The sequence below is a fragment of the Dermacentor silvarum genome, chromosome 8 (assembly GCF_013339745.2).
Source record: "Dermacentor silvarum isolate Dsil-2018 chromosome 8, BIME_Dsil_1.4, whole genome shotgun sequence".
Lineage (NCBI taxonomy): Eukaryota > Metazoa > Arthropoda > Arachnida > Ixodida > Ixodidae > Dermacentor > Dermacentor silvarum.
In genome coordinates this window covers 166,161,004-166,179,288 of record NC_051161.1, presented here as the reverse complement: position 1 = coordinate 166,179,288, position 18,285 = coordinate 166,161,004, and the positions used below count along the sequence as shown (strand labels likewise).

Genomic DNA, 18,285 nt, shown 5'->3' with positions numbered 1-18,285 from the left:
GGACACAGCGGCCGCGTCGCCTGCTTCGGAAGTGCCGGAAGTTTAGTCCCACCTGCGATACGGTTCTGATTAATTTAGTGGGGATGTTTGCCCGCTTCGGGTGTCTGATTGACAACACTTGAAAGCACTATAATAGGTAGTGGCTGCCTTTGAAGGCGTCCGACATGTCAGGCTACTGCTCGGTACCGCAGTGCCGGACGCGTACGCAAGGGAGCCCGGTGTCAGCCTTCACACGAACAAGCAGGCCAAGAAGCTGCGTGTAGCTTGAATTGCGAAACTTAAAACCAGCAAGCAGCCATCGGCTACAACACGGGTGTGAAGCAAGCACTACCGCGAGGAGGATTTCTGCTGCGGTGTTGGGACTGCGATGTTCGTTGAGTAGCAGAAAGTGCCCACTGAGAAGCTCGCCCGCGCGCGCTGCTCGGTTAATGTCATGAATATTTGCTCTATGAACTTGTTGATGCTAGATAACGGCAAGTTGACCAGAAGGGAAAGGGAACGGTAAGAAGCAGATTAAAGAAAGGCATGGCATATGCTCATGTTTACGTTAGCCCAAGGCATGAATGTACTGGGTTAACAAAAAGAAGCAGCGGGAAATTCCTCGCTGAGAAGATCGATATACATTCAGTGCGACGCAACTTGAGTAATAAGGATATTGAAACATCCAAGAATTTAGAAGAAAAAATTGATTGAATCATCGCGATGGCAAAAGTCGCCGTATAGCGTCGAAGTCCCAAGTTATAACGAAATTATCCTTGAACAGCTCTGATAGCGTTCACGCAACAATGGTTGCTTGTGTACTGTCACGTGCTCATATGCTGCAGCCTGAAGCTCACGGCACGGTGCGAAAATGCGCTCTCAGCGAAAGCGGTACATTGTGCGTGGGCATGCATACAAACGCGGAGTTGGTCGCTGTGAACCCGTGCGATCGCTGCATTGAGGCTTCATTCTGTTATTCTCCACTTGGTTACACAGACAGCACACTATAAGACCTATATAGTGTGCTGTCACTATATACAGCCACTATACACACTATATACTATATACACACTATGCACTTATACACACTATATACTATACACTATATACACACTACATACTACACACTATATACTACACACTATATACACACTATATACAGACAGCACACGTAGTACCTTTAACGCAAGAAGCTGGTTCAGGGGACTCCATCGCGTCGACCGCGCGCTATGGGCGTTCACTGTACGGATTCGGTAAAGAGATAGCGCCTGTAAACTATTCTGCGCTTTCTGTTTGCCCAAGGTTATTATTCTGACAGCAAAAAACTTCCCTCCTTTGGAGAGTACTTACAGAAATGTCCAGGAGGGCTCCCGCGTGTTTTTTTATTGAGCACCGACAGCCAAAATTATGAGGAGCGCGCTGTGTTATCCCTCATACTACGCAAGCGAGGCGCTTCCGACCGATGGCGACTTCGTAAATCCTCGCCCCCAATGGCGCAGAGGGAACGACCACAAACGAGGATGATAAACGCACAGAGCACAAACTGTGCTCTGTGTGAAAAGAAGCAGAAAATCACCTTCGTTGCCTGCTTCCCCTTTCTTGTCGTAAAAAGTATATAGGACAGACGGGCAGGTGCCTGCATGATAGACTTAGAGAACGCAATGTCAAAAATATACATGATGGGTGGCTCGCTATTCATAGAAACTCTTGTTGATGTTTTAGCGCAGGCAACGAATTGTAAGGTTCATGCGTGACAAGATTGCAAGAGAGTATTCACAGTACTGAGAGTGAAAAGATCTTGAGTGCATAAGCACCCTATCTCTTAAAATTTCTGGTAAAGAACTGGTTTTTTTTTGGAGACAATCATTTGGGCATGATGGTGGCTTTGTGCGAGCTTAGAAAATTATACTCTGGAAAAATAAACCTCTGGTGGTAGTTTGCACTCTCTGTGTCGCCTTTTCCTTTTCCTGTATATATAATATATATGTACAGTACTGAGAACATTGTGGCATGCAACCCGCTAGCAATAGCAGGAGAAATTTGCGTGGGGTTTCGACTGGTGTTCCTTTCAACGTGCGTTAGCAAATCAGACGCTGAGCGGTCTCTTCAGTATAGAATATTGTATGCACTTTCGTCACCATACAATATCGAAAAGCGTGTAGGGGACCTTAAACCGAAATAGAAGAGTTACACTGGTAACGGTGCTACCGTCCCCGTAGACGTACTCTGCATAGGTGAAACATTGCCCCGCGACTGCAATATTGTGCTTCTCGATTGGTACGTCGCTGCCACTAGCGTCGTTCCCGAGACCGGGTCCGTTGCGAAGGGGCATCATTAAGGACGAAGAGGTGCCATGTGTGTACCCGCTCACTTTTTTTTTTTTGGTTAGATAACGCTACCTGCAGCGTTGGCTCGCGTATGGGCACAGATGAGACGGTGATGACGCCAAAGCATTGTTTAACGTTGAAAACATTGCAGCTGGCCTCGAATTCAATCACTTTCCCAAACTAATAGCGCGAGTCCTTATGCGCTGCGCCTAAATGGTGTTGCTGAGACGAAGTTAGTGCGAGCGGTGGTGTGCTTGAGCATTTCCTCGTTCACCCGCATGGTAGGACGTGTCTGAAGACGTGCACGTGGACACGTCAGCCCACGACGACCTGGTAGTTCCCCTGGGTGGCCCGCGCGGATTCACCATGGCTCCGGCGACCACCACCGACCTCGCGGCCGCCACAGAGATCGACGAGGAGGAGGAGCCCGTGACAACCGCTGTGACGCCGCAGTTGCCCACCGCCACTACTGTGCTGCCGTCTTCCGAGGAGGCGCTCGACCCGCTCCCGCAGAGCAGCAAGCTGGACCGGGTGAGTCGCTGTTGCTCCGTTACCAGGTTTCCGTCTTTGAAATGCTTTTAGGTCCCGTTGGCGGCAACCATTAAGTTACCTTGAGCCAAAAGCCACAGCCATTATCCGGGCACTCAAAACGAGAACATGCCGGCAAGTTGAGAGAACAAAACGAGATCATCTGGGCAACCAGTGAAAACTTAACAACATGCGTTCTCTGGCCCCCAACCTTTTGTACAGGACCGCATTGCGTACGATAGTTACTGCCCAAACCAGTTACAAAATTGTTTCCGATTTCTTTCTAATTTTTGTTCACAATATCACTCAAGCTGTAACTTCTGGTACGCTCAGGTTCTATTTGTCATTTCCAATAGCTACGTTCAAAAGGCAGATACAGACACCGTACACTTGATTGTTATCTTTTGGCGTTGAGACAGGGTTGCCTGCGCTCTTTTCAACGCCAGCGGTCCCCAAGTTCCACGGTGCGGGTTTTGCGCCCCTCGAGAGATGGTGCCACGCTGCGTGACCAAGGTAGCAGGGCTGCGGACACCTACCTAAGGCCGCACATTTGCAGCCCACCACGTCGACGCGACAAAAAAAAAAAAAAAAAGTAGCAACAGACGCTGCGCGCGCTGTTTTGTTGGAAGAAGAAATGCTGTTGCAGGCGGCGGCACCACACGCAGCAACAGACGCCATATGGTAGCCATTTAATGCTTGCGTCTACTCTCGATTACGGGAGAGCCAGCATTTTTTTTTTTTTTTGCTTGCCGGGCTGATTAACAGATGCTATATATTCAGTCAATAGATGTCTACAACGCCGCGGTCATGACGCATTACTGGCTCTGAAATCACTTTCCTGCGCATGCAGTCAGCAAAAGCATAGTCTTAAAGATGTGTTTCTGTTACTCACAGGCAAGCGTTGTCAGAGCGGAGCTTTCGACGCCACTTCTAGCGTAGAGCTTGCTTTAGAAAGGCAGCGAAGTCAGCCCGAACTTGTGCTGCTGCACTGCTCTGGTGTAGGGGAGCGAAAGGGGAGGATGGAGGATCAATGCTAGTCGTAGCGTGCTTGAAATTCTGAGGGTAATCCTGTGTTGCGCTGAAATATCGTGGCCCGCAGTCCTGTACTGTAGACACCCGCCAAGGTAGCCCAGTGGTATTGTGCAGGTGAACTTGAGGTCGTCAGTTCCATCCCTGCTGCAGCGACCGCATTTCGACGAGGGCAAAGTGCTAAAACGGTCTTGTACCTAGAATTAGGTGCATGTGTTATAGAACCCAGGTGGTCAACATTAACGGCGTGCTTCAGAATACGTTCGTGGTTTAGGCTGATAAAACTGCCGAATTTCATTAGTATGGCTGGCATTAGTATTTAGGATGGGGCTAATTAAGGACCACACATAATGTAATCTGAGAATGGCCTGGCATCAATATTTGTCATAGGGAGGTTCATAAAGTGTGCTTGCTATGTATGATATATTATAGACAAGCATAATTGAAGAAATAAAACGAATGCGAACACCACGTAGCTTGATGCCGCCATTCTGGCGATATTATAATAGACAGGAGGACCTGCAACACTAATTACATGGCTGAATAACGAGCTGATTAACCAGGTTTCTATCACAAAATTATCATTAGTGCGTTTATGGCTGGTTCACTTCGGGCGACGAAAATTTTTATTTATGAGCGTCATTTAGAGACCGCATGTCGCCAGATATGATGGTTGCGTGACGTCAGCGGGCGATAAGCCAATGACACCGAGATGAACCATAATTTAGCGCTCCTGACCACGTTGGCGTGACCCGGGAGGAACTCATATAGACCGTCTTGCTGTTTACAAACGTGTATCCTGAACGCTTCCGATTGTGACTACAGAAATCAAGAAAAACAGAATGCTGAACCTCAGTTGTGTGGCTAAACGTAGCCCCGCCTATTATCGACAATTTTCAACTGCAGGTAATCAAAAATATGCAAATCAATTTTGCCGTGTAATACTCAAAAAATAAAATTGTTGGCGCTTAGGAAATGGTAAGCGTTTCTTTCATTCAAAAACGTATAAAAGCGCGTCTCCTACGTATGGCTAACTTGCATAGAGTTTCTCACTGTCACACCTAGAGGGTAATCTGGCACCACCGTCTATGCGAGTTTCTTAAAGGGTGCTGTGCCGTCATGGGAATGACGGGATATGTGTCTACGAGGCTTGTGTTGGCTGGTGTTGTACGAGGCTTGTTCTCAAACGTGGATATGGCTACAAAAATAACTCGTTCTTAAAATGAAATCTACGTAAAGGCTTTCATTCACCAATATTACATCTCGCAATAAAGTTTACTCACCTACAATGCAGAATCGAGCGAAGAAAAGTAAGAACAGACAAGTTGTTCCAAAGCGGAGCGAGAATCTTGTCCCCTGTCCTCCAACTTTAGCGGCCAGCTGATACTTTTTACGTTTCGTACATCCGATAATAAGGCCTCAAAATTTAACAAAACATGTTTTTGTGTAATGATAAAGCTAAAACGGCTTTTGCGTGCTGTCTCAGCAGGAGATGAATCATTGTGACAGATGGAATGGTGGTAGCCGGCGCGTCTTCAGGGCGTCCTGGATCTCCGAGAACGATGCCAATCCGAAGTCACAATATAACGGCATACCACAGCGCAGCAGCGCCAGATTTCTCTGTATCGTTGGCGCCTGAGCAAGACGACACACACGGTGGATGGGCATCAAACACTGGCTTGTCTCTTTATTAGGTTCTCTTTTATAGCATTGTGCGAGAGGGTGCCGCATGCCCCGAAGCGGTTAGGGGAAATAAGGATGCGCTCGCTATCAGCTCGTCTGCTTCCGTTACAGCCAAGTATGATACATTCTCTCTCGGTAATATAGTTGGAAACTCTATGCCAACTTAAAAACCCGCTTTTACTCGGCAAAATATATGTAGTCTTTAGGTGTGCTCTCTTTGTAGGATACTTGAGCGGAAGTTTCCGGGGGGCAGCAGACTCATTGCGGCGTAATTTTTCTTACGAAATTCTGTAGAGAACAGCCCTTAACGATCACATATACGAAAGTGCCCTGCAACGCGAGCGCTCTTTGCGTCGACGCCTTTTATCCAAACTCCGATGACCAACCTCCGAGTACGAAATACATTATGGATTATCCCTCTTTCATAGAAATTGGTAGAACACTGAAAGTGAAACGCCTTCATTAAAGCATGTTTGCTTCATGAACTCACGGTCTGCTCCAACGAAAGGCGCACGACTTGCGGAATGGCGAGCGCGTTGCGTATTTGGTTCGCTCGCGGCGTCCGGTCAGCGAGCGGCGTCTCAACGCGCTGACTTGCCCGTGAAGGAATGAATGATTAAAACATTTATGGAAAATTATATGTTGTATTAGTTATTTCTGGAGAGAGGGTCGGGCGGGTCCCTATTCCGAGACTCCGTTGTACAGGGCTGCCACCCGCGCCCGCTTCACGAGGCTCCGCTGGTCTTCGAGAGCCGAGCTGGACAAAGCCTTCTCCCACCCCTCCCACATCGGCTGCGTAATTTGCTCTATGCTGCTGTTAGCTTGGCAGGACCAAACCATGTGGTACAGGTCAGCCCGGCCGCCACACAATTTGCATGTCGCGTTAAAATGTTCGGGGTATATTTTGGTCAGCACGGCCGGGCTGCCGTACAACATAATTTGGAGCCTGCGCAGACGAGTGTCTTCTGCTTTAGCGCGATGAGGTAGAGTTTGTCTGCGCAGGCAATATAGTTGCTGTATATATGCGTATGTTGTAATCAGTGTTTGTAACGAGAGAAATTGATAAGGGCCTTCTAAGCCCCTGTCGGTGCATGCGTCCGTGGCGGGATCGGGTTTCAATGTGAGGCTTTTGTACTAGAGGTCCCGGGTTCGAATCCTGCGGTCAGGACGCTTTTAATAATGTTAATTTTAATATATATTACGCAGTAAATCGGTGAAAATGACGAGTATATAAAGTCACGACGCCGTTTACACTTGCTTCATTATTCCTTGGCTACACCGCGTTGGAGACTACGCTGATGATGATGATTTATAGGCCTCCCTTTTGAAACGGGGCGGTGAGAAATAGTTACCAAGCCTGCGTGATTTAATCAGGTATGCTGTACATGTTTTTTATCTAGCATTTTTGTATAGTTCTCATTAATCTTTTTTTCGTGAATATCTACCTTCGCTTACAAAAACTTTGTAGAAAATGTTTTGGTTCTCTTAGAGTGACCATGCCCAGAACAACTGCAAATGCATGGGAAACGGCGTGCCTAACGATCTCGCTCGTCAACATGAACAGACGTGTCCGTCGCGTGGGTCCGAGGGAAGTATGCGCAAAATGTGCGAAACCTGCCGTGCCACCTTGCGACCAGCTCGTACCCGCTTGTGACGGAGCAACCCCGCTTGGATCATTCATAATCATTGCGGCAACTCACTCCCGCTTGGCACGTTCACCCCGCTATGACCACCAACCCCGCTACGGTAGACCACCATCACTGCGGCAACCCACCCTCACTACTTCGTCTGGTTTGCCCTGACGTGTCCTAACAAGGCTCTGTGCAGTGGGCGCACCAGAGAAGGAGAATGCCCAGATGGTGGAGAGCATAAGAAAGCCAGCAAGCAGCGACGTGAAAAACACTTTTGCTTTGTCCTAGCGGGTAGGAGCATGCTCGCTGAACGTATCTTGTATGTTTTCTTTGGAGCACACCGCTCACCCGTAACTATGTATTAAACTTGCGTTATTTGTTTTTACGTCGCCTCGTCTTCCCTGCCGGACCCTCTTCGATGGTCAAGCTGGTTCGAGCTCCAAGCAGACTCTGTTGAAGGTTTACCAAACCCCGGCCCATAACAAAAGTCTTTATAAAGTCTATAGACATTTGTCTATGAAGTCAACAGAATTTCTATAGACATGTCTTTAGACTAGTCTATAGATAGTCTATGGACTTATGGCTATGTACTTTTTGTAGACTAGTCTACAAAATGTCTTAGTCTGTAGACTGACCTTAGATGGTCTGTAGATAAATGAAAATTCACTTTTGTAGACAAATATCTGCAGAATGTCTGTGGACAAATGTCTATAGACTATTCCTATAGGTTAGTCTATAGTCTGTGTATGGAATTATGGCCTTACACGTTTTGTGGATTGTGGTCTACAGACTATCTATATACAGTTCTTGTAGACAGGGATGGAAGCTGTCAAGGGTGTTTTGGAGCAGCTCTGGGAGCAGCAAATTTGGCACATTGGAGCAGATTTGGAGCAGAGGATACGCGCGTTGGAGCATGCTAGGTAATCATCAACATGACTGAAATACAGGCAAATCAAGTAAATATGTTCCATTTAACTTCGCAGAACGCTATTAGGTTACGGCGAATCGATTCTGCGGAAGCTCGCAAGGTGGAGGCAAGTTCACTAAAGGAAAAAAAAATATCATACACCTGATTAAGGAAACCCATGTGCGTTCCTCGGAAACCACTATTAAGTTACATACCGGACGTGTCTGCTAAATGAGGCAAAGAAAATAACCAAAGGATTTACGAAAACTGCATCTATTGTATGTCAATATTTTGTTTTATTAGTCAAGACTTATTTCGAGACTTCTTTTTCGTTGTGCACAAGCAACTAATACTTAACAATTAATTAGGTAACGTTAAAATTTCACTTATTGGATAACTAATGCAAATCCTAGGTTGCTCATGTTTCAACGTCCGCAACTTTTTCATTGACGTCTCGTCGATGAAGTAAGTTTTAAAGCTAGCTAATTAGATGTATTCGTGAACAATGAAGAAGAAATACTGATTGTGACAACCATAAACAACACCCATAAACATATAGTGAACGCCGTTCGCGTAATGCCCTTAGTTCTTGAAATTCTTGGTGACATAGTTGGCATGGCAGAGTAACACATTCTTCTTCTTCTTTCTGGGGTTTTACGTGCCAAAACCAGTTCTGATTATGAGGCACGCCGTAGTGGAGGGCTCCGGATAATTTTGACCACATGGGGTTCATTAACGTGCACTACAACGCAAACACGCGGGCGTTTTTGCATTTCGCCGCCATGGAAATGCGGCTGCCGCGGCCGGGATTCGATCCCGCCACCTCGTGCTCAGCAGCGCAACGCCTTAGCTTACTGAGCCACCGCGGCGAGTCGGAGTACCACAGAATAAATGCGCAATTGCTTTGTTGGTCACCTTATGTTTGCCAGTATTCCACATAACTTGATGAGAAGAAAAAAAAAGTACTATGTCATTTATGAAAAAAAAATCATTAAAGGGACAGTGTGTTCCGTGGCTGTCCGATCAGAGTCGCCGACCAATATTCTGCACAAGCTCGATTATTAGCGCTGCCACATAAAGCCAATGTAAAGCGGCGACCGATATTTTCAATGCCAACAATGAATGGTTTCTTGAGCACTCGATCTGTGCACGGGTCATCACTGCCGCTCGCGTACTCCCTTTCCGACCGTCATTCGGCCGCTACGGTAGACCAAAACCGAAACCGTACGGGGTGCGTTTTACGGCCACAAAAGTCTGATTTTGTACGGTGTGGTCGTGCAGAATATAGAGTTCAAATTTGAGTGATGGTTACGGTTGCCATTAGATATTTCTGGTCAAGAAGTTTCACGAACGCAAGCAGCTCGTTTGTCAGCGTGCCGCATGTTGTGCCATAGTACGTGCCAACCCGTCATTGAGGAGACAGTAACTCCGATTTATGCGCGTCGAATGGATTTGTCGCGGATAATTGCAAGCAGCACCGGCCATCATCGCCACCCCTCCCTCTGGGTCCTGTCGAGGAGTCGCCAAGGGGACGCGACAACACAATACGACGCGGGTGCCGTCAGCGGCCGCCTCGTCTGGGTTCTGTCGACGAGGAGTCGCCGCCAAGGGGATTTAAGTAAGAACCGGCCCATTGTCAAACCGGAGAGTCGCCACTGGCCGCCCCGTCGGTCTGGTGCGCTCTTACTGCTTTGACCAGCTATCGCCAGCTAATGGCAGCTATTACCAGCTATTACCTGCTATATCTGTACATATTTGTACATATTGACACGTATAGATGTTTATCTTTCACCGGTGGCCGCTTTCCACCGGCTAACAAATGTTAAACGTTATCGCTCGGCGCAGGACGCGCCTGTATCGGAAGTTTCTAGAACGTTATCGATGCTTCTTTCCATTGCCTGTTTTCACCGACGCTTATGTTATCTGATTGCATGACTGACGCGAATTGTCTAGAACTTTCTGGAAGACACGCGGGCATCAGGGATTAATCTAGAACCTTCGATGACTCAGGTATAAAAGCCGACGCGTTTCGCCGCTGATCAGATTTTCGACGATCGCCGACTGTGTTCGCCGCTATCGTTGTGCTTTGAGTGTACCTTCCTTTTGTGGGCACAGGTTCGCCCAATAAACAACCAGTTTCGTTGTACACAGTTTTACGACTGTTTTCTTCAGCGTCACTACTACGTGACATCTGGTGGAGGTGCTTTTGTGTCCATGCAGCGGACGCCCCCGCAAAGCCGCGACCCAAGCCCGAAACCGGAGGACGAGACCAACGTCGCCAAGGACCAGCGAGCTAGCCGTAGGCAGCAAGGTCTTTTGCCAGAATACGGACTTCTTCCCGAGAAGACCACAGCGATCAAGGCCAAGTCAACGACCTCAATGGCAGCCCCAGCGTCCCCCATCCTGCTGCAGCAACCTCGGGAGCCACCGACCTTCCGTGGATCATCAGCTGAAGACCCTGAAACATAGCTGGAGACGTACGAGAGGACCGCGACATTCAACAAATGGAGCGACGATGACAAGCTGCGCCATGTCTATTTTTCGTTGGATGACGCTGCTCGGACATGGTTTGAGAACAGGGAGACCACCCTGGTGACTTGGGACCTATTTCGCGAGAACTTCGTGAGGACCTTCACGAGTGTCGTACGAAAAGAAAGGGCTGAAGTTCTCCTGGAAACCAGAGTTCAATTGCCGAACGAGAGCATCGCGATCTTCACGGAGGAGATGACTCGCCTCTTCCGTCACGCCGACCCCGACATGTCTGAAGAAAAGAAAGTTAGGTTCTTGATGCGGGGCGTCAAAGAGCATCTATTCACTGGATTGATGCGCAACCCGCCCAAGACTGTGGCAGAATTTGTTTCGGAGGCAACAACGATCGAGAAGACGCTTGAAATGCGAGCCAGACAATACAACCGCCGTGCGCTGACAAACTACGCCGAAGCTCAAGCTCTAGGCGCCGACGACCTGCACGAGACGATCAGAGCTGTTGTACGGGAAGAACTACAGAAATTATTCCCAAGGTCGCAGCCTCAGGTGACTTCAATCGCCGACATAGTTAAAGAAGAGGTTCAGCGATCTCTGGAAGTGCCAGAAGTTCCGGCATCGCCTCAACTACAGCCGCAAGCGATGACCTACGCCGCCGTCGCCCGTCGTCAAGGCCCCCCTCCGCGCTCGCGCCAGGGCCCCGTAACGCCGCAGTTCCGTCGTCCACCGCCGCCGCCGCCAGCACGCCCGCCCGTCGCCCAGCGCAGCTACCAGCGGAAGACGGACATTTGGCGCGCTCCCGACCACCGCCCGCTCTGCTATCACTGCGGGGAAGTCGGCCATGTCTACCGCCGATGCCCATACCGCGAGATGGGCCTACGAGGGTTCGCCGTCAACGCGCCACGTCCACAGCTTGGCGAGCGACCACGCGACATCGCTGACTACCTCGCCGGAGCCCAGTGGCAACCACGACGACCCTCACGCTCGCCGTCACCAGGACGTTACCTGTCGCCGCAGCGCCGACCATACACTGGCCCAGCGCGGGGCCGGTCCGTGAGCCCCTATCCGGGAAACTAAAGGCAGCAACCGATGGAGGTGCGGTTGCTGTACGACGCAATACCGAAGATCCTCCGCCGCCACCGACGACGACAACTCACGCATCATCACAACGAGGTACCAGCACACCGCCTAGCAAGAGCCCGGACGACAACACTTCGCCGCCGAAAGAAGACATACCGACGCGACGTAGCAGCAGCGAAGCAAGCCGACGTAGCCGTGATCCGACGCCACGACTTAACCGCAACGCCAGACGACGGTCTACCGACTTAGACGTGGTAATCGATGGTCATAGCGTCACCGCTCTCGTCGACACTGGAGCTGACTATTCCGTCTTCAGTGGCCCGTTCGCCGCCAAGTTGAAGAAGGTGAGGACGGCCTGGCAAGGACCTGATATCCGGACAGCGGGAGGCCACCTAATAACGCCGGCTGGAATCTGCACAGCGCGAGTCACGGTTAACAATCGCACTTACCCGGCGAGCTTCGTAATCATGCAGCACTGCTCCAGGGACGTCATCCTAGGCATGGACTTTCTAAACCAACATGGAGCAGTCATCGATTTAAGGTCCAAGTCAATAACGCTTTCAACGCACAACGCGATACCACCGGATACAGAGATCAGTTACCATGCCTTGAATGTGCTAGAAGAACAAGTCACCGTTCCGCCTCGCTCCAGTGTAATGATTTTCGTCGGTGACGAAGTGCCTGCAGATATGGAGGGTGTCATCGAGGGCGATCATCACTTACTGCTCGATCGTGAAATTTGCGTCGCTAGAGGCATAGCTAAGCTACGTGAAGGGAAAGCAAGAGTGATGCTCACGAACTTCAGCGACGAATACAAGCACATTAACAAAGGCACAACGGTCGCCTACATCGACGAAATAGTACAAGCCGGCAGTGCTTTTGCCTTCACGGATTCTAGTGCACCTGCAACGAAGACTGTAATACTTGAACCAACTTTCGACGTCAATCAGAACCTTCCTTGGCATAAGAAAGAACAGCTAAAAGCTCTGCTCCTGCAATACAAGGACTGCTTCTCGTCGTCGTCAAAAGTTCGACAAACCCCGGTCGCCAAGCACCGCATCATAACCGACGAATATGTCCGCCCACTCCGTCAGAGCCCGTACCGAGTTCCGGCGCGCGAACGCGAGGCCATAAGGCAACAAGTCGACGAAATGCTACGCGACGACATCGTCCAGCCGTCCAAGAGTCCGTGGGCGTCCCCCGTGGTGTTAGTGAAGAAGAAGGATGGAACCCTACGTTTCTGCGTCGATTATCGTCGCCTCAACAAGATCACGAAGAAGGACGTATACCCTCTCCCACGGATTGACGACGCCTTGGATCGACTCTACAACGCAAAGCATTTTTCGTCGATGGACCTCAAAACCGGCTACTGGCAAATCGAAGTCGACGAGAGAGACCGGGAGAAGACTGCCTTTATAACACCAGACGGACTCTTCGAGTTCAAGGTCATGCCGTTTGGTCTTTGTTCGGCACCTGCGACTTTCCAACGGGTCATGGATACAGTACTGGCAGGCTTGAAGTGGCAGACTTGCCTCGTCTATTTGGACGACGTCGTTATGTTTGCCTCAAGCTTCGAGGAACACCTCCGGCGCCTTGAAACAGTTCTTCAAGCTATCAAGACCTCCGGACTCACGTTGAAGCCAGAAAAGTGCCGCTTCGCATACGAGGAGCTCTTGTTTTTGGGCCATGTCATCAACAAGTCTGGAGTGTGCCCTGGCCCACAGAAAACGGCGGCCATCACTGACTTTCCTCCGCCCGCCGACAAGAAGGCAGTGCGTAGATTTCTTGGCCTGTGCGCCTATTACAGGCGCTTCGTCAAGGACTTTTCACGGATCGCCGAGCCACTGACATACCTCACGAAGGCCGACGTCGAGTTCAAGTGGGAGACGCCGCAAATCGAAGCATTTGAAGAACTGAAGCGACGCCTGCAATCGCCGCCAATTCTTGCGCATTTCGACGAAAACGCCGATACCGAAGTCCACACCGACGCAAGCAGCGTAGGACTCGGCGCCGTGCTTGTGCAGAGGACTGACGGAATAGAAAGGGTTGTAAGTTACGCTAGCCGGTCGCTATCGAAGGCGGAATCAAATTATTCCACAACAGAAAAGGAGTGCCTCGCCATAATCTGGGCTACATCAAAGTTTCGCCCCTACCTCTATGGCAGGCCCTTCAAAGTTGTAAGCGACCACCACGCCTTGTGTTGGCTAGCTAACTTGAAGGATCCTTCAGGTCGCCTCGCACGATGGAGTCTGAGACTTCAAGCATTCGACATCACCGTCGTCTACAAGTCCGGCCAAAAGCATTCTGACGCCGACTGCTTGTCTCGCGCCCCCGTCGAACCGCCGCCACAGGACGACCAGGATGACGACACTTTCTTGGGACCCATCAGTGCCGACGAATTCGCTGAACAACAGCGAGCCGACCCGGAACTAAGGAGCCTTGTAGACTACCTAGAAGGCAAGACCGTCACTGTGCCGCAGGTGTTCAGGCGAGGATTGGCGTCGTTTTTCTTGCAAAACGACATTCTCCTAAAGAAGAACTTTTCGCCTCTCCGAGCCAACTACCTCCTCGTGGTGCCCTCAGCGTTGCGTCCAGAGGTTCTGCAAGCTCTCCATGACGACCCAACGGCTGGACATCTCGGTTTTTCCCGCACGCTCGCGAGGATACAAGAAAAATACTACTGGCCTCGCCTCTCTGCCGACGTCGCCCATTACGTAAGGACATGCCGAGACTGTCAGCGACGCAAAACACCGCCGACAAGGCCAGCCGGACTTCTACAGCCGATCGAACCACCTCGCCGACCATTCCAGCAGATCGGGATGGACTTACTTGGGCCTTTTCCGACGTCGACGTCCGGGAATAAATGGATCGTCGTAGCTACGGACTACCTCACCCGCTACGCCGAAACAAAAGCCTTGCCCAAAGGCAGTGCCGCCGAGGTAGCCCGATTCTTCGTTGAGAACATTCTCCTGCGTCACGGTGCTCCAGAAGTCCTCATCACCGACAGAGGCACGGCCTTTACGGCAGAACTAACTCAAGCCATCCTGCGATACAGCCAGACAAGCCATCGCCGGACCACCGCCTACCACCCGCAGACGAATGGCCTCACCGAGCGCCTAAATAAGACCATCGCCGACATGCTGGCAATGTATGTCGACGTCGAACACAAGACGTGGGATGCCATCCTTCCGTACGTGACCTTCGCATACAACACGGCCGTGCAAGAAACGACGCACATGGCGCCGTTCAACCTGGTCTACGGAAGGAACCCGGCAACGACGCTTGACGCCATGCTACCGGACGTCACCAATGAGGAAAATCTAGACGTTGCCGCCTATTTGCAGCGTGCCGAAGAAGGTCGACAGCTCGCCCGCCTGCGCATCAAGAACCAGCAGAGGACCGACAGCCGACACTACAATCTTCGACGACGCTACGTCGAGTACCAGCCCGGAGACCGTGTTTGGGTCTGGACTCCGATACGCCGACGAGGACTTAGCGAAAAACTCTTACGTCGCTATTTCGGACCATATAAGATCATCCGACGTATTGGCGCACTGGACTATGAGGTCGTGCCAGACGGCATTTCGCAATCACAGCGGCGCCGCGCACGACCCGAAGTCGTCCATGTGGTGCGTCTTAAGCCTTTCTACGCCCGCTGACGAACTTAGGTACTTTGTTACTTTATTTTTTTTTCTATATTACGTGCGGTTTTGTTTTCGCTTTCACATTTGTTTGTAGCATTGGGACGATGCTTTTTAAGGGGAGGGTATTGACACGTATAGATGTTTATCTTTCACCGGTGGCCGCTTTCCACCGGCTAACAAATGTTAAACGTTATCGCTCGGCGCAGGACGCGCCTGTATCGGAAGTTTCTAGAACGTTATCGATGCTTCTTTCCATTGCCTGTTTTCACCGACGCTTATGTTATCTGATTGCATGACTGACGCGAATTGTCTAGAACTTTCTGGAAGACACGCGGGCATCAGGGATTAATCTAGAACCTTCGATGACTCAGGTATAAAAGCCGACGCGTTTCGCCGCTGATCAGATTTTCGACGATCGCCGACTGTGTTCGCCGCTATCGTTGTGCTTTGAGTGTACCTTCCTTTTGTGGGCACAGGTTCGCCCAATAAACAACCAGTTTCGTTGTACACAGTTTTACGACTGTTTTCTTCAGCGTCACTACTACGTGACAATATTATATAAAGCTTTCGTCTCCTCTTCACCTGCTTCAAGACTCCGTCTCTCGTCCTCGACCCCGAGTCACAATACGCACTACCATCTCGGTAACCGGGTGCGCTGCACGTTTAACCTTTTATTTTCATTGACCATCTTGGCTAAAATAGCTGGGCGACCCTATAAACAAGCTAATAGACCACATTTTGCCAACTATGTTTCGGCAGGCAATGTTACTCTGCTTACTATAAACACTCGCTACTGCGGCTTCTAGTATATTGGAAATGTCTATAAAATTTATTCCATCCATTATGCATATGGGAACATACATAGGGAACTGTGCATAGAAAAGCATGCATGCAGATGGAAACAGTCGAAAAATCTAAAATTCATGTAGCCGTGAATGTTTATGTAAGGCTGCATGAGCATTTGTGCAAATGCACATTTAAGAAATATTAGTCACATGCAATGCATCCGCTTGAATGAAATCTGCTATCTGCTATGTACAAGTTTAAATTTCTGTTTACATATGGCGGAAACAAAACTGTGAAGGTATATTATGCATGTGCAACTGTTGCTTCCCATCTGCACTTATACATTAATGTTAGTAGATTAATAATGCTCCTGAACCAGCTGCAATCTCATATGTTGCGTAAAAAATATTTGAAGCAATTCTACTAGTGCTGAATCATGCAGTTCGAAAAAGAAAACAAGTGCGCCGATATTGAATTAACCATTTTTATTGAACGATACAGTATGTTAATTTATTAAAATGCATGTCTTATGCTATGATTGAAAGAGACTACTTACATATTTACAGCTACTTCCCCTTGGCAAGCATGGTTGCCAGGCTGACCTTGACCTTCATTTCAGTCGTTCCGAAGTTGCTGCAGGTGTATGCTGCAAATAAGTAGATGCAACAACGTGTGTCAAAAATAACAAAATGTGTATTTTTTGTATGTTCATTAAGCAGCTTATTATATTGGCTCAAACCACTTAAGTCAATCCTTAATGTGGTCTAAATATGACTAATGGCTGTTTGTCATTACAAATTACCACCCTTATACAATAATTCATTCTATGGTACGTTGAACAATTAAACTGTTACAATTGCTGCTGGTGCCAGCAACTGTATCTTACCTTTTATGACAAGTTCATATGACACATTAATGTACTTAATTATCCCAAATGATCTGTCTATTAATTGCTGAAACAAGGTTACCCTGTTGGACTGTCTGTACATTTTTTGGCTGCTAATAAATATACCCGTGCAGAACGATATGCTCAAAGAGTGACTGGAGTATTGAGAGTATCATGCCAAAGATGCTAATTTATTTTCCTTTTTACACATTTAAATGTATTTCTCATACTCTTGACTGATAAATCATTGGCCATAACTTCAAAAGAAGGCAGGTGGATTGATTGTGTTGATATGACCAGTTAGTTTCTTATTGATAACGATATCTCTTGGGCATGCTGACACGGTTGCAAGTTAGGCACACAACATGAGCACTGAAATACCATCTGAGCACTTTCTGTGTTATGGAACGACAGATATGCACCTCCTGGGAAACAAAACTGAAACGATAGTTAGAATGACTGCTATCACAGTAAGTTATTTAAGGCACTCTCAAACATTAGTACTTTTCTTGGTTTTCGAGGTTCAGGACATTTAGTTAATGCAAAAAAAATTTAGTAAGAAATTCCGTGTCAGTATGCTTCACTTTGATTTTTTTTTCAGGAAATGATACCAATTTGTCTAAAATTTTTGTGAGGTGAAATGCTTCAAAAATATGTTTAAGACCGCGATTCTCTGGAAACTTTGTATGGCAAATAGCAAGACAGTATAACTATGTTGACATTTTCTATTTTCCTGATTTCTTCTCGAGCTTTCCCTGGCTGTTTTCATGAAAATTCCCTGGCAGTCTATGGCGCCCGCAATTTGGGTGCAATAAAAATATTGTGGTTTAACACTTGGCAAGTTACTGCAGCCCATAATTATTAGTTAAAACGAATAACATGTCTGTCACTTGAAAATAATGCACTATTAGATTCAACTGAATTGAATCACTTGTTTGAAATAGCTGACAAGGGCTTGGGCAATTTCGTCATTCATGGCAACACGAGCACAGCACGGAAGACAACGACGCACAAAGACACACACGTAAAGCAGATGCAACAATATGAGGGAAAACTATTCAATGAGTGTTCTTTTTATGGTTCATTAGTAGTTTTATATAATTTGCTTTCATCGCTTATGTCTCTAGTTAATTTGGTTTACCTCTAACTAAATACTATGTGTGAATACGAATGAGTGCCATTTTAGTTTTTCGTCATGTTATGGTATGATGAGCAATTAGACAACTGTAATGGCTGCTGGTGCTTGCTAGCAACGCTACGTTTCGTTTCATGACAGGTTCATGACACAATCTACTTATCAAAATAAAAAGAGATGCGAGAA

General features: G+C 48.3%; 1 protein-coding gene across 2 annotated transcripts in view; it reads left to right on the top strand.

The window, feature by feature from the left end:
* Positions 1 to 18,285, top strand: part of LOC119461823 (CUB and sushi domain-containing protein 3) — a 146,421-nt gene that overhangs the window by 43,303 nt on the left and 84,833 nt on the right. For both annotated transcript variants that reach the window (XM_037723195.2, XM_049672276.1), the window contains exon 5: positions 2,592 to 2,837. In XM_037723195.2, coding sequence (XP_037579123.1) covers positions 2,592 to 2,837 — 246 coding nt within the window. The remainder of the gene's footprint in view (positions 1 to 2,591; positions 2,838 to 18,285) is intronic.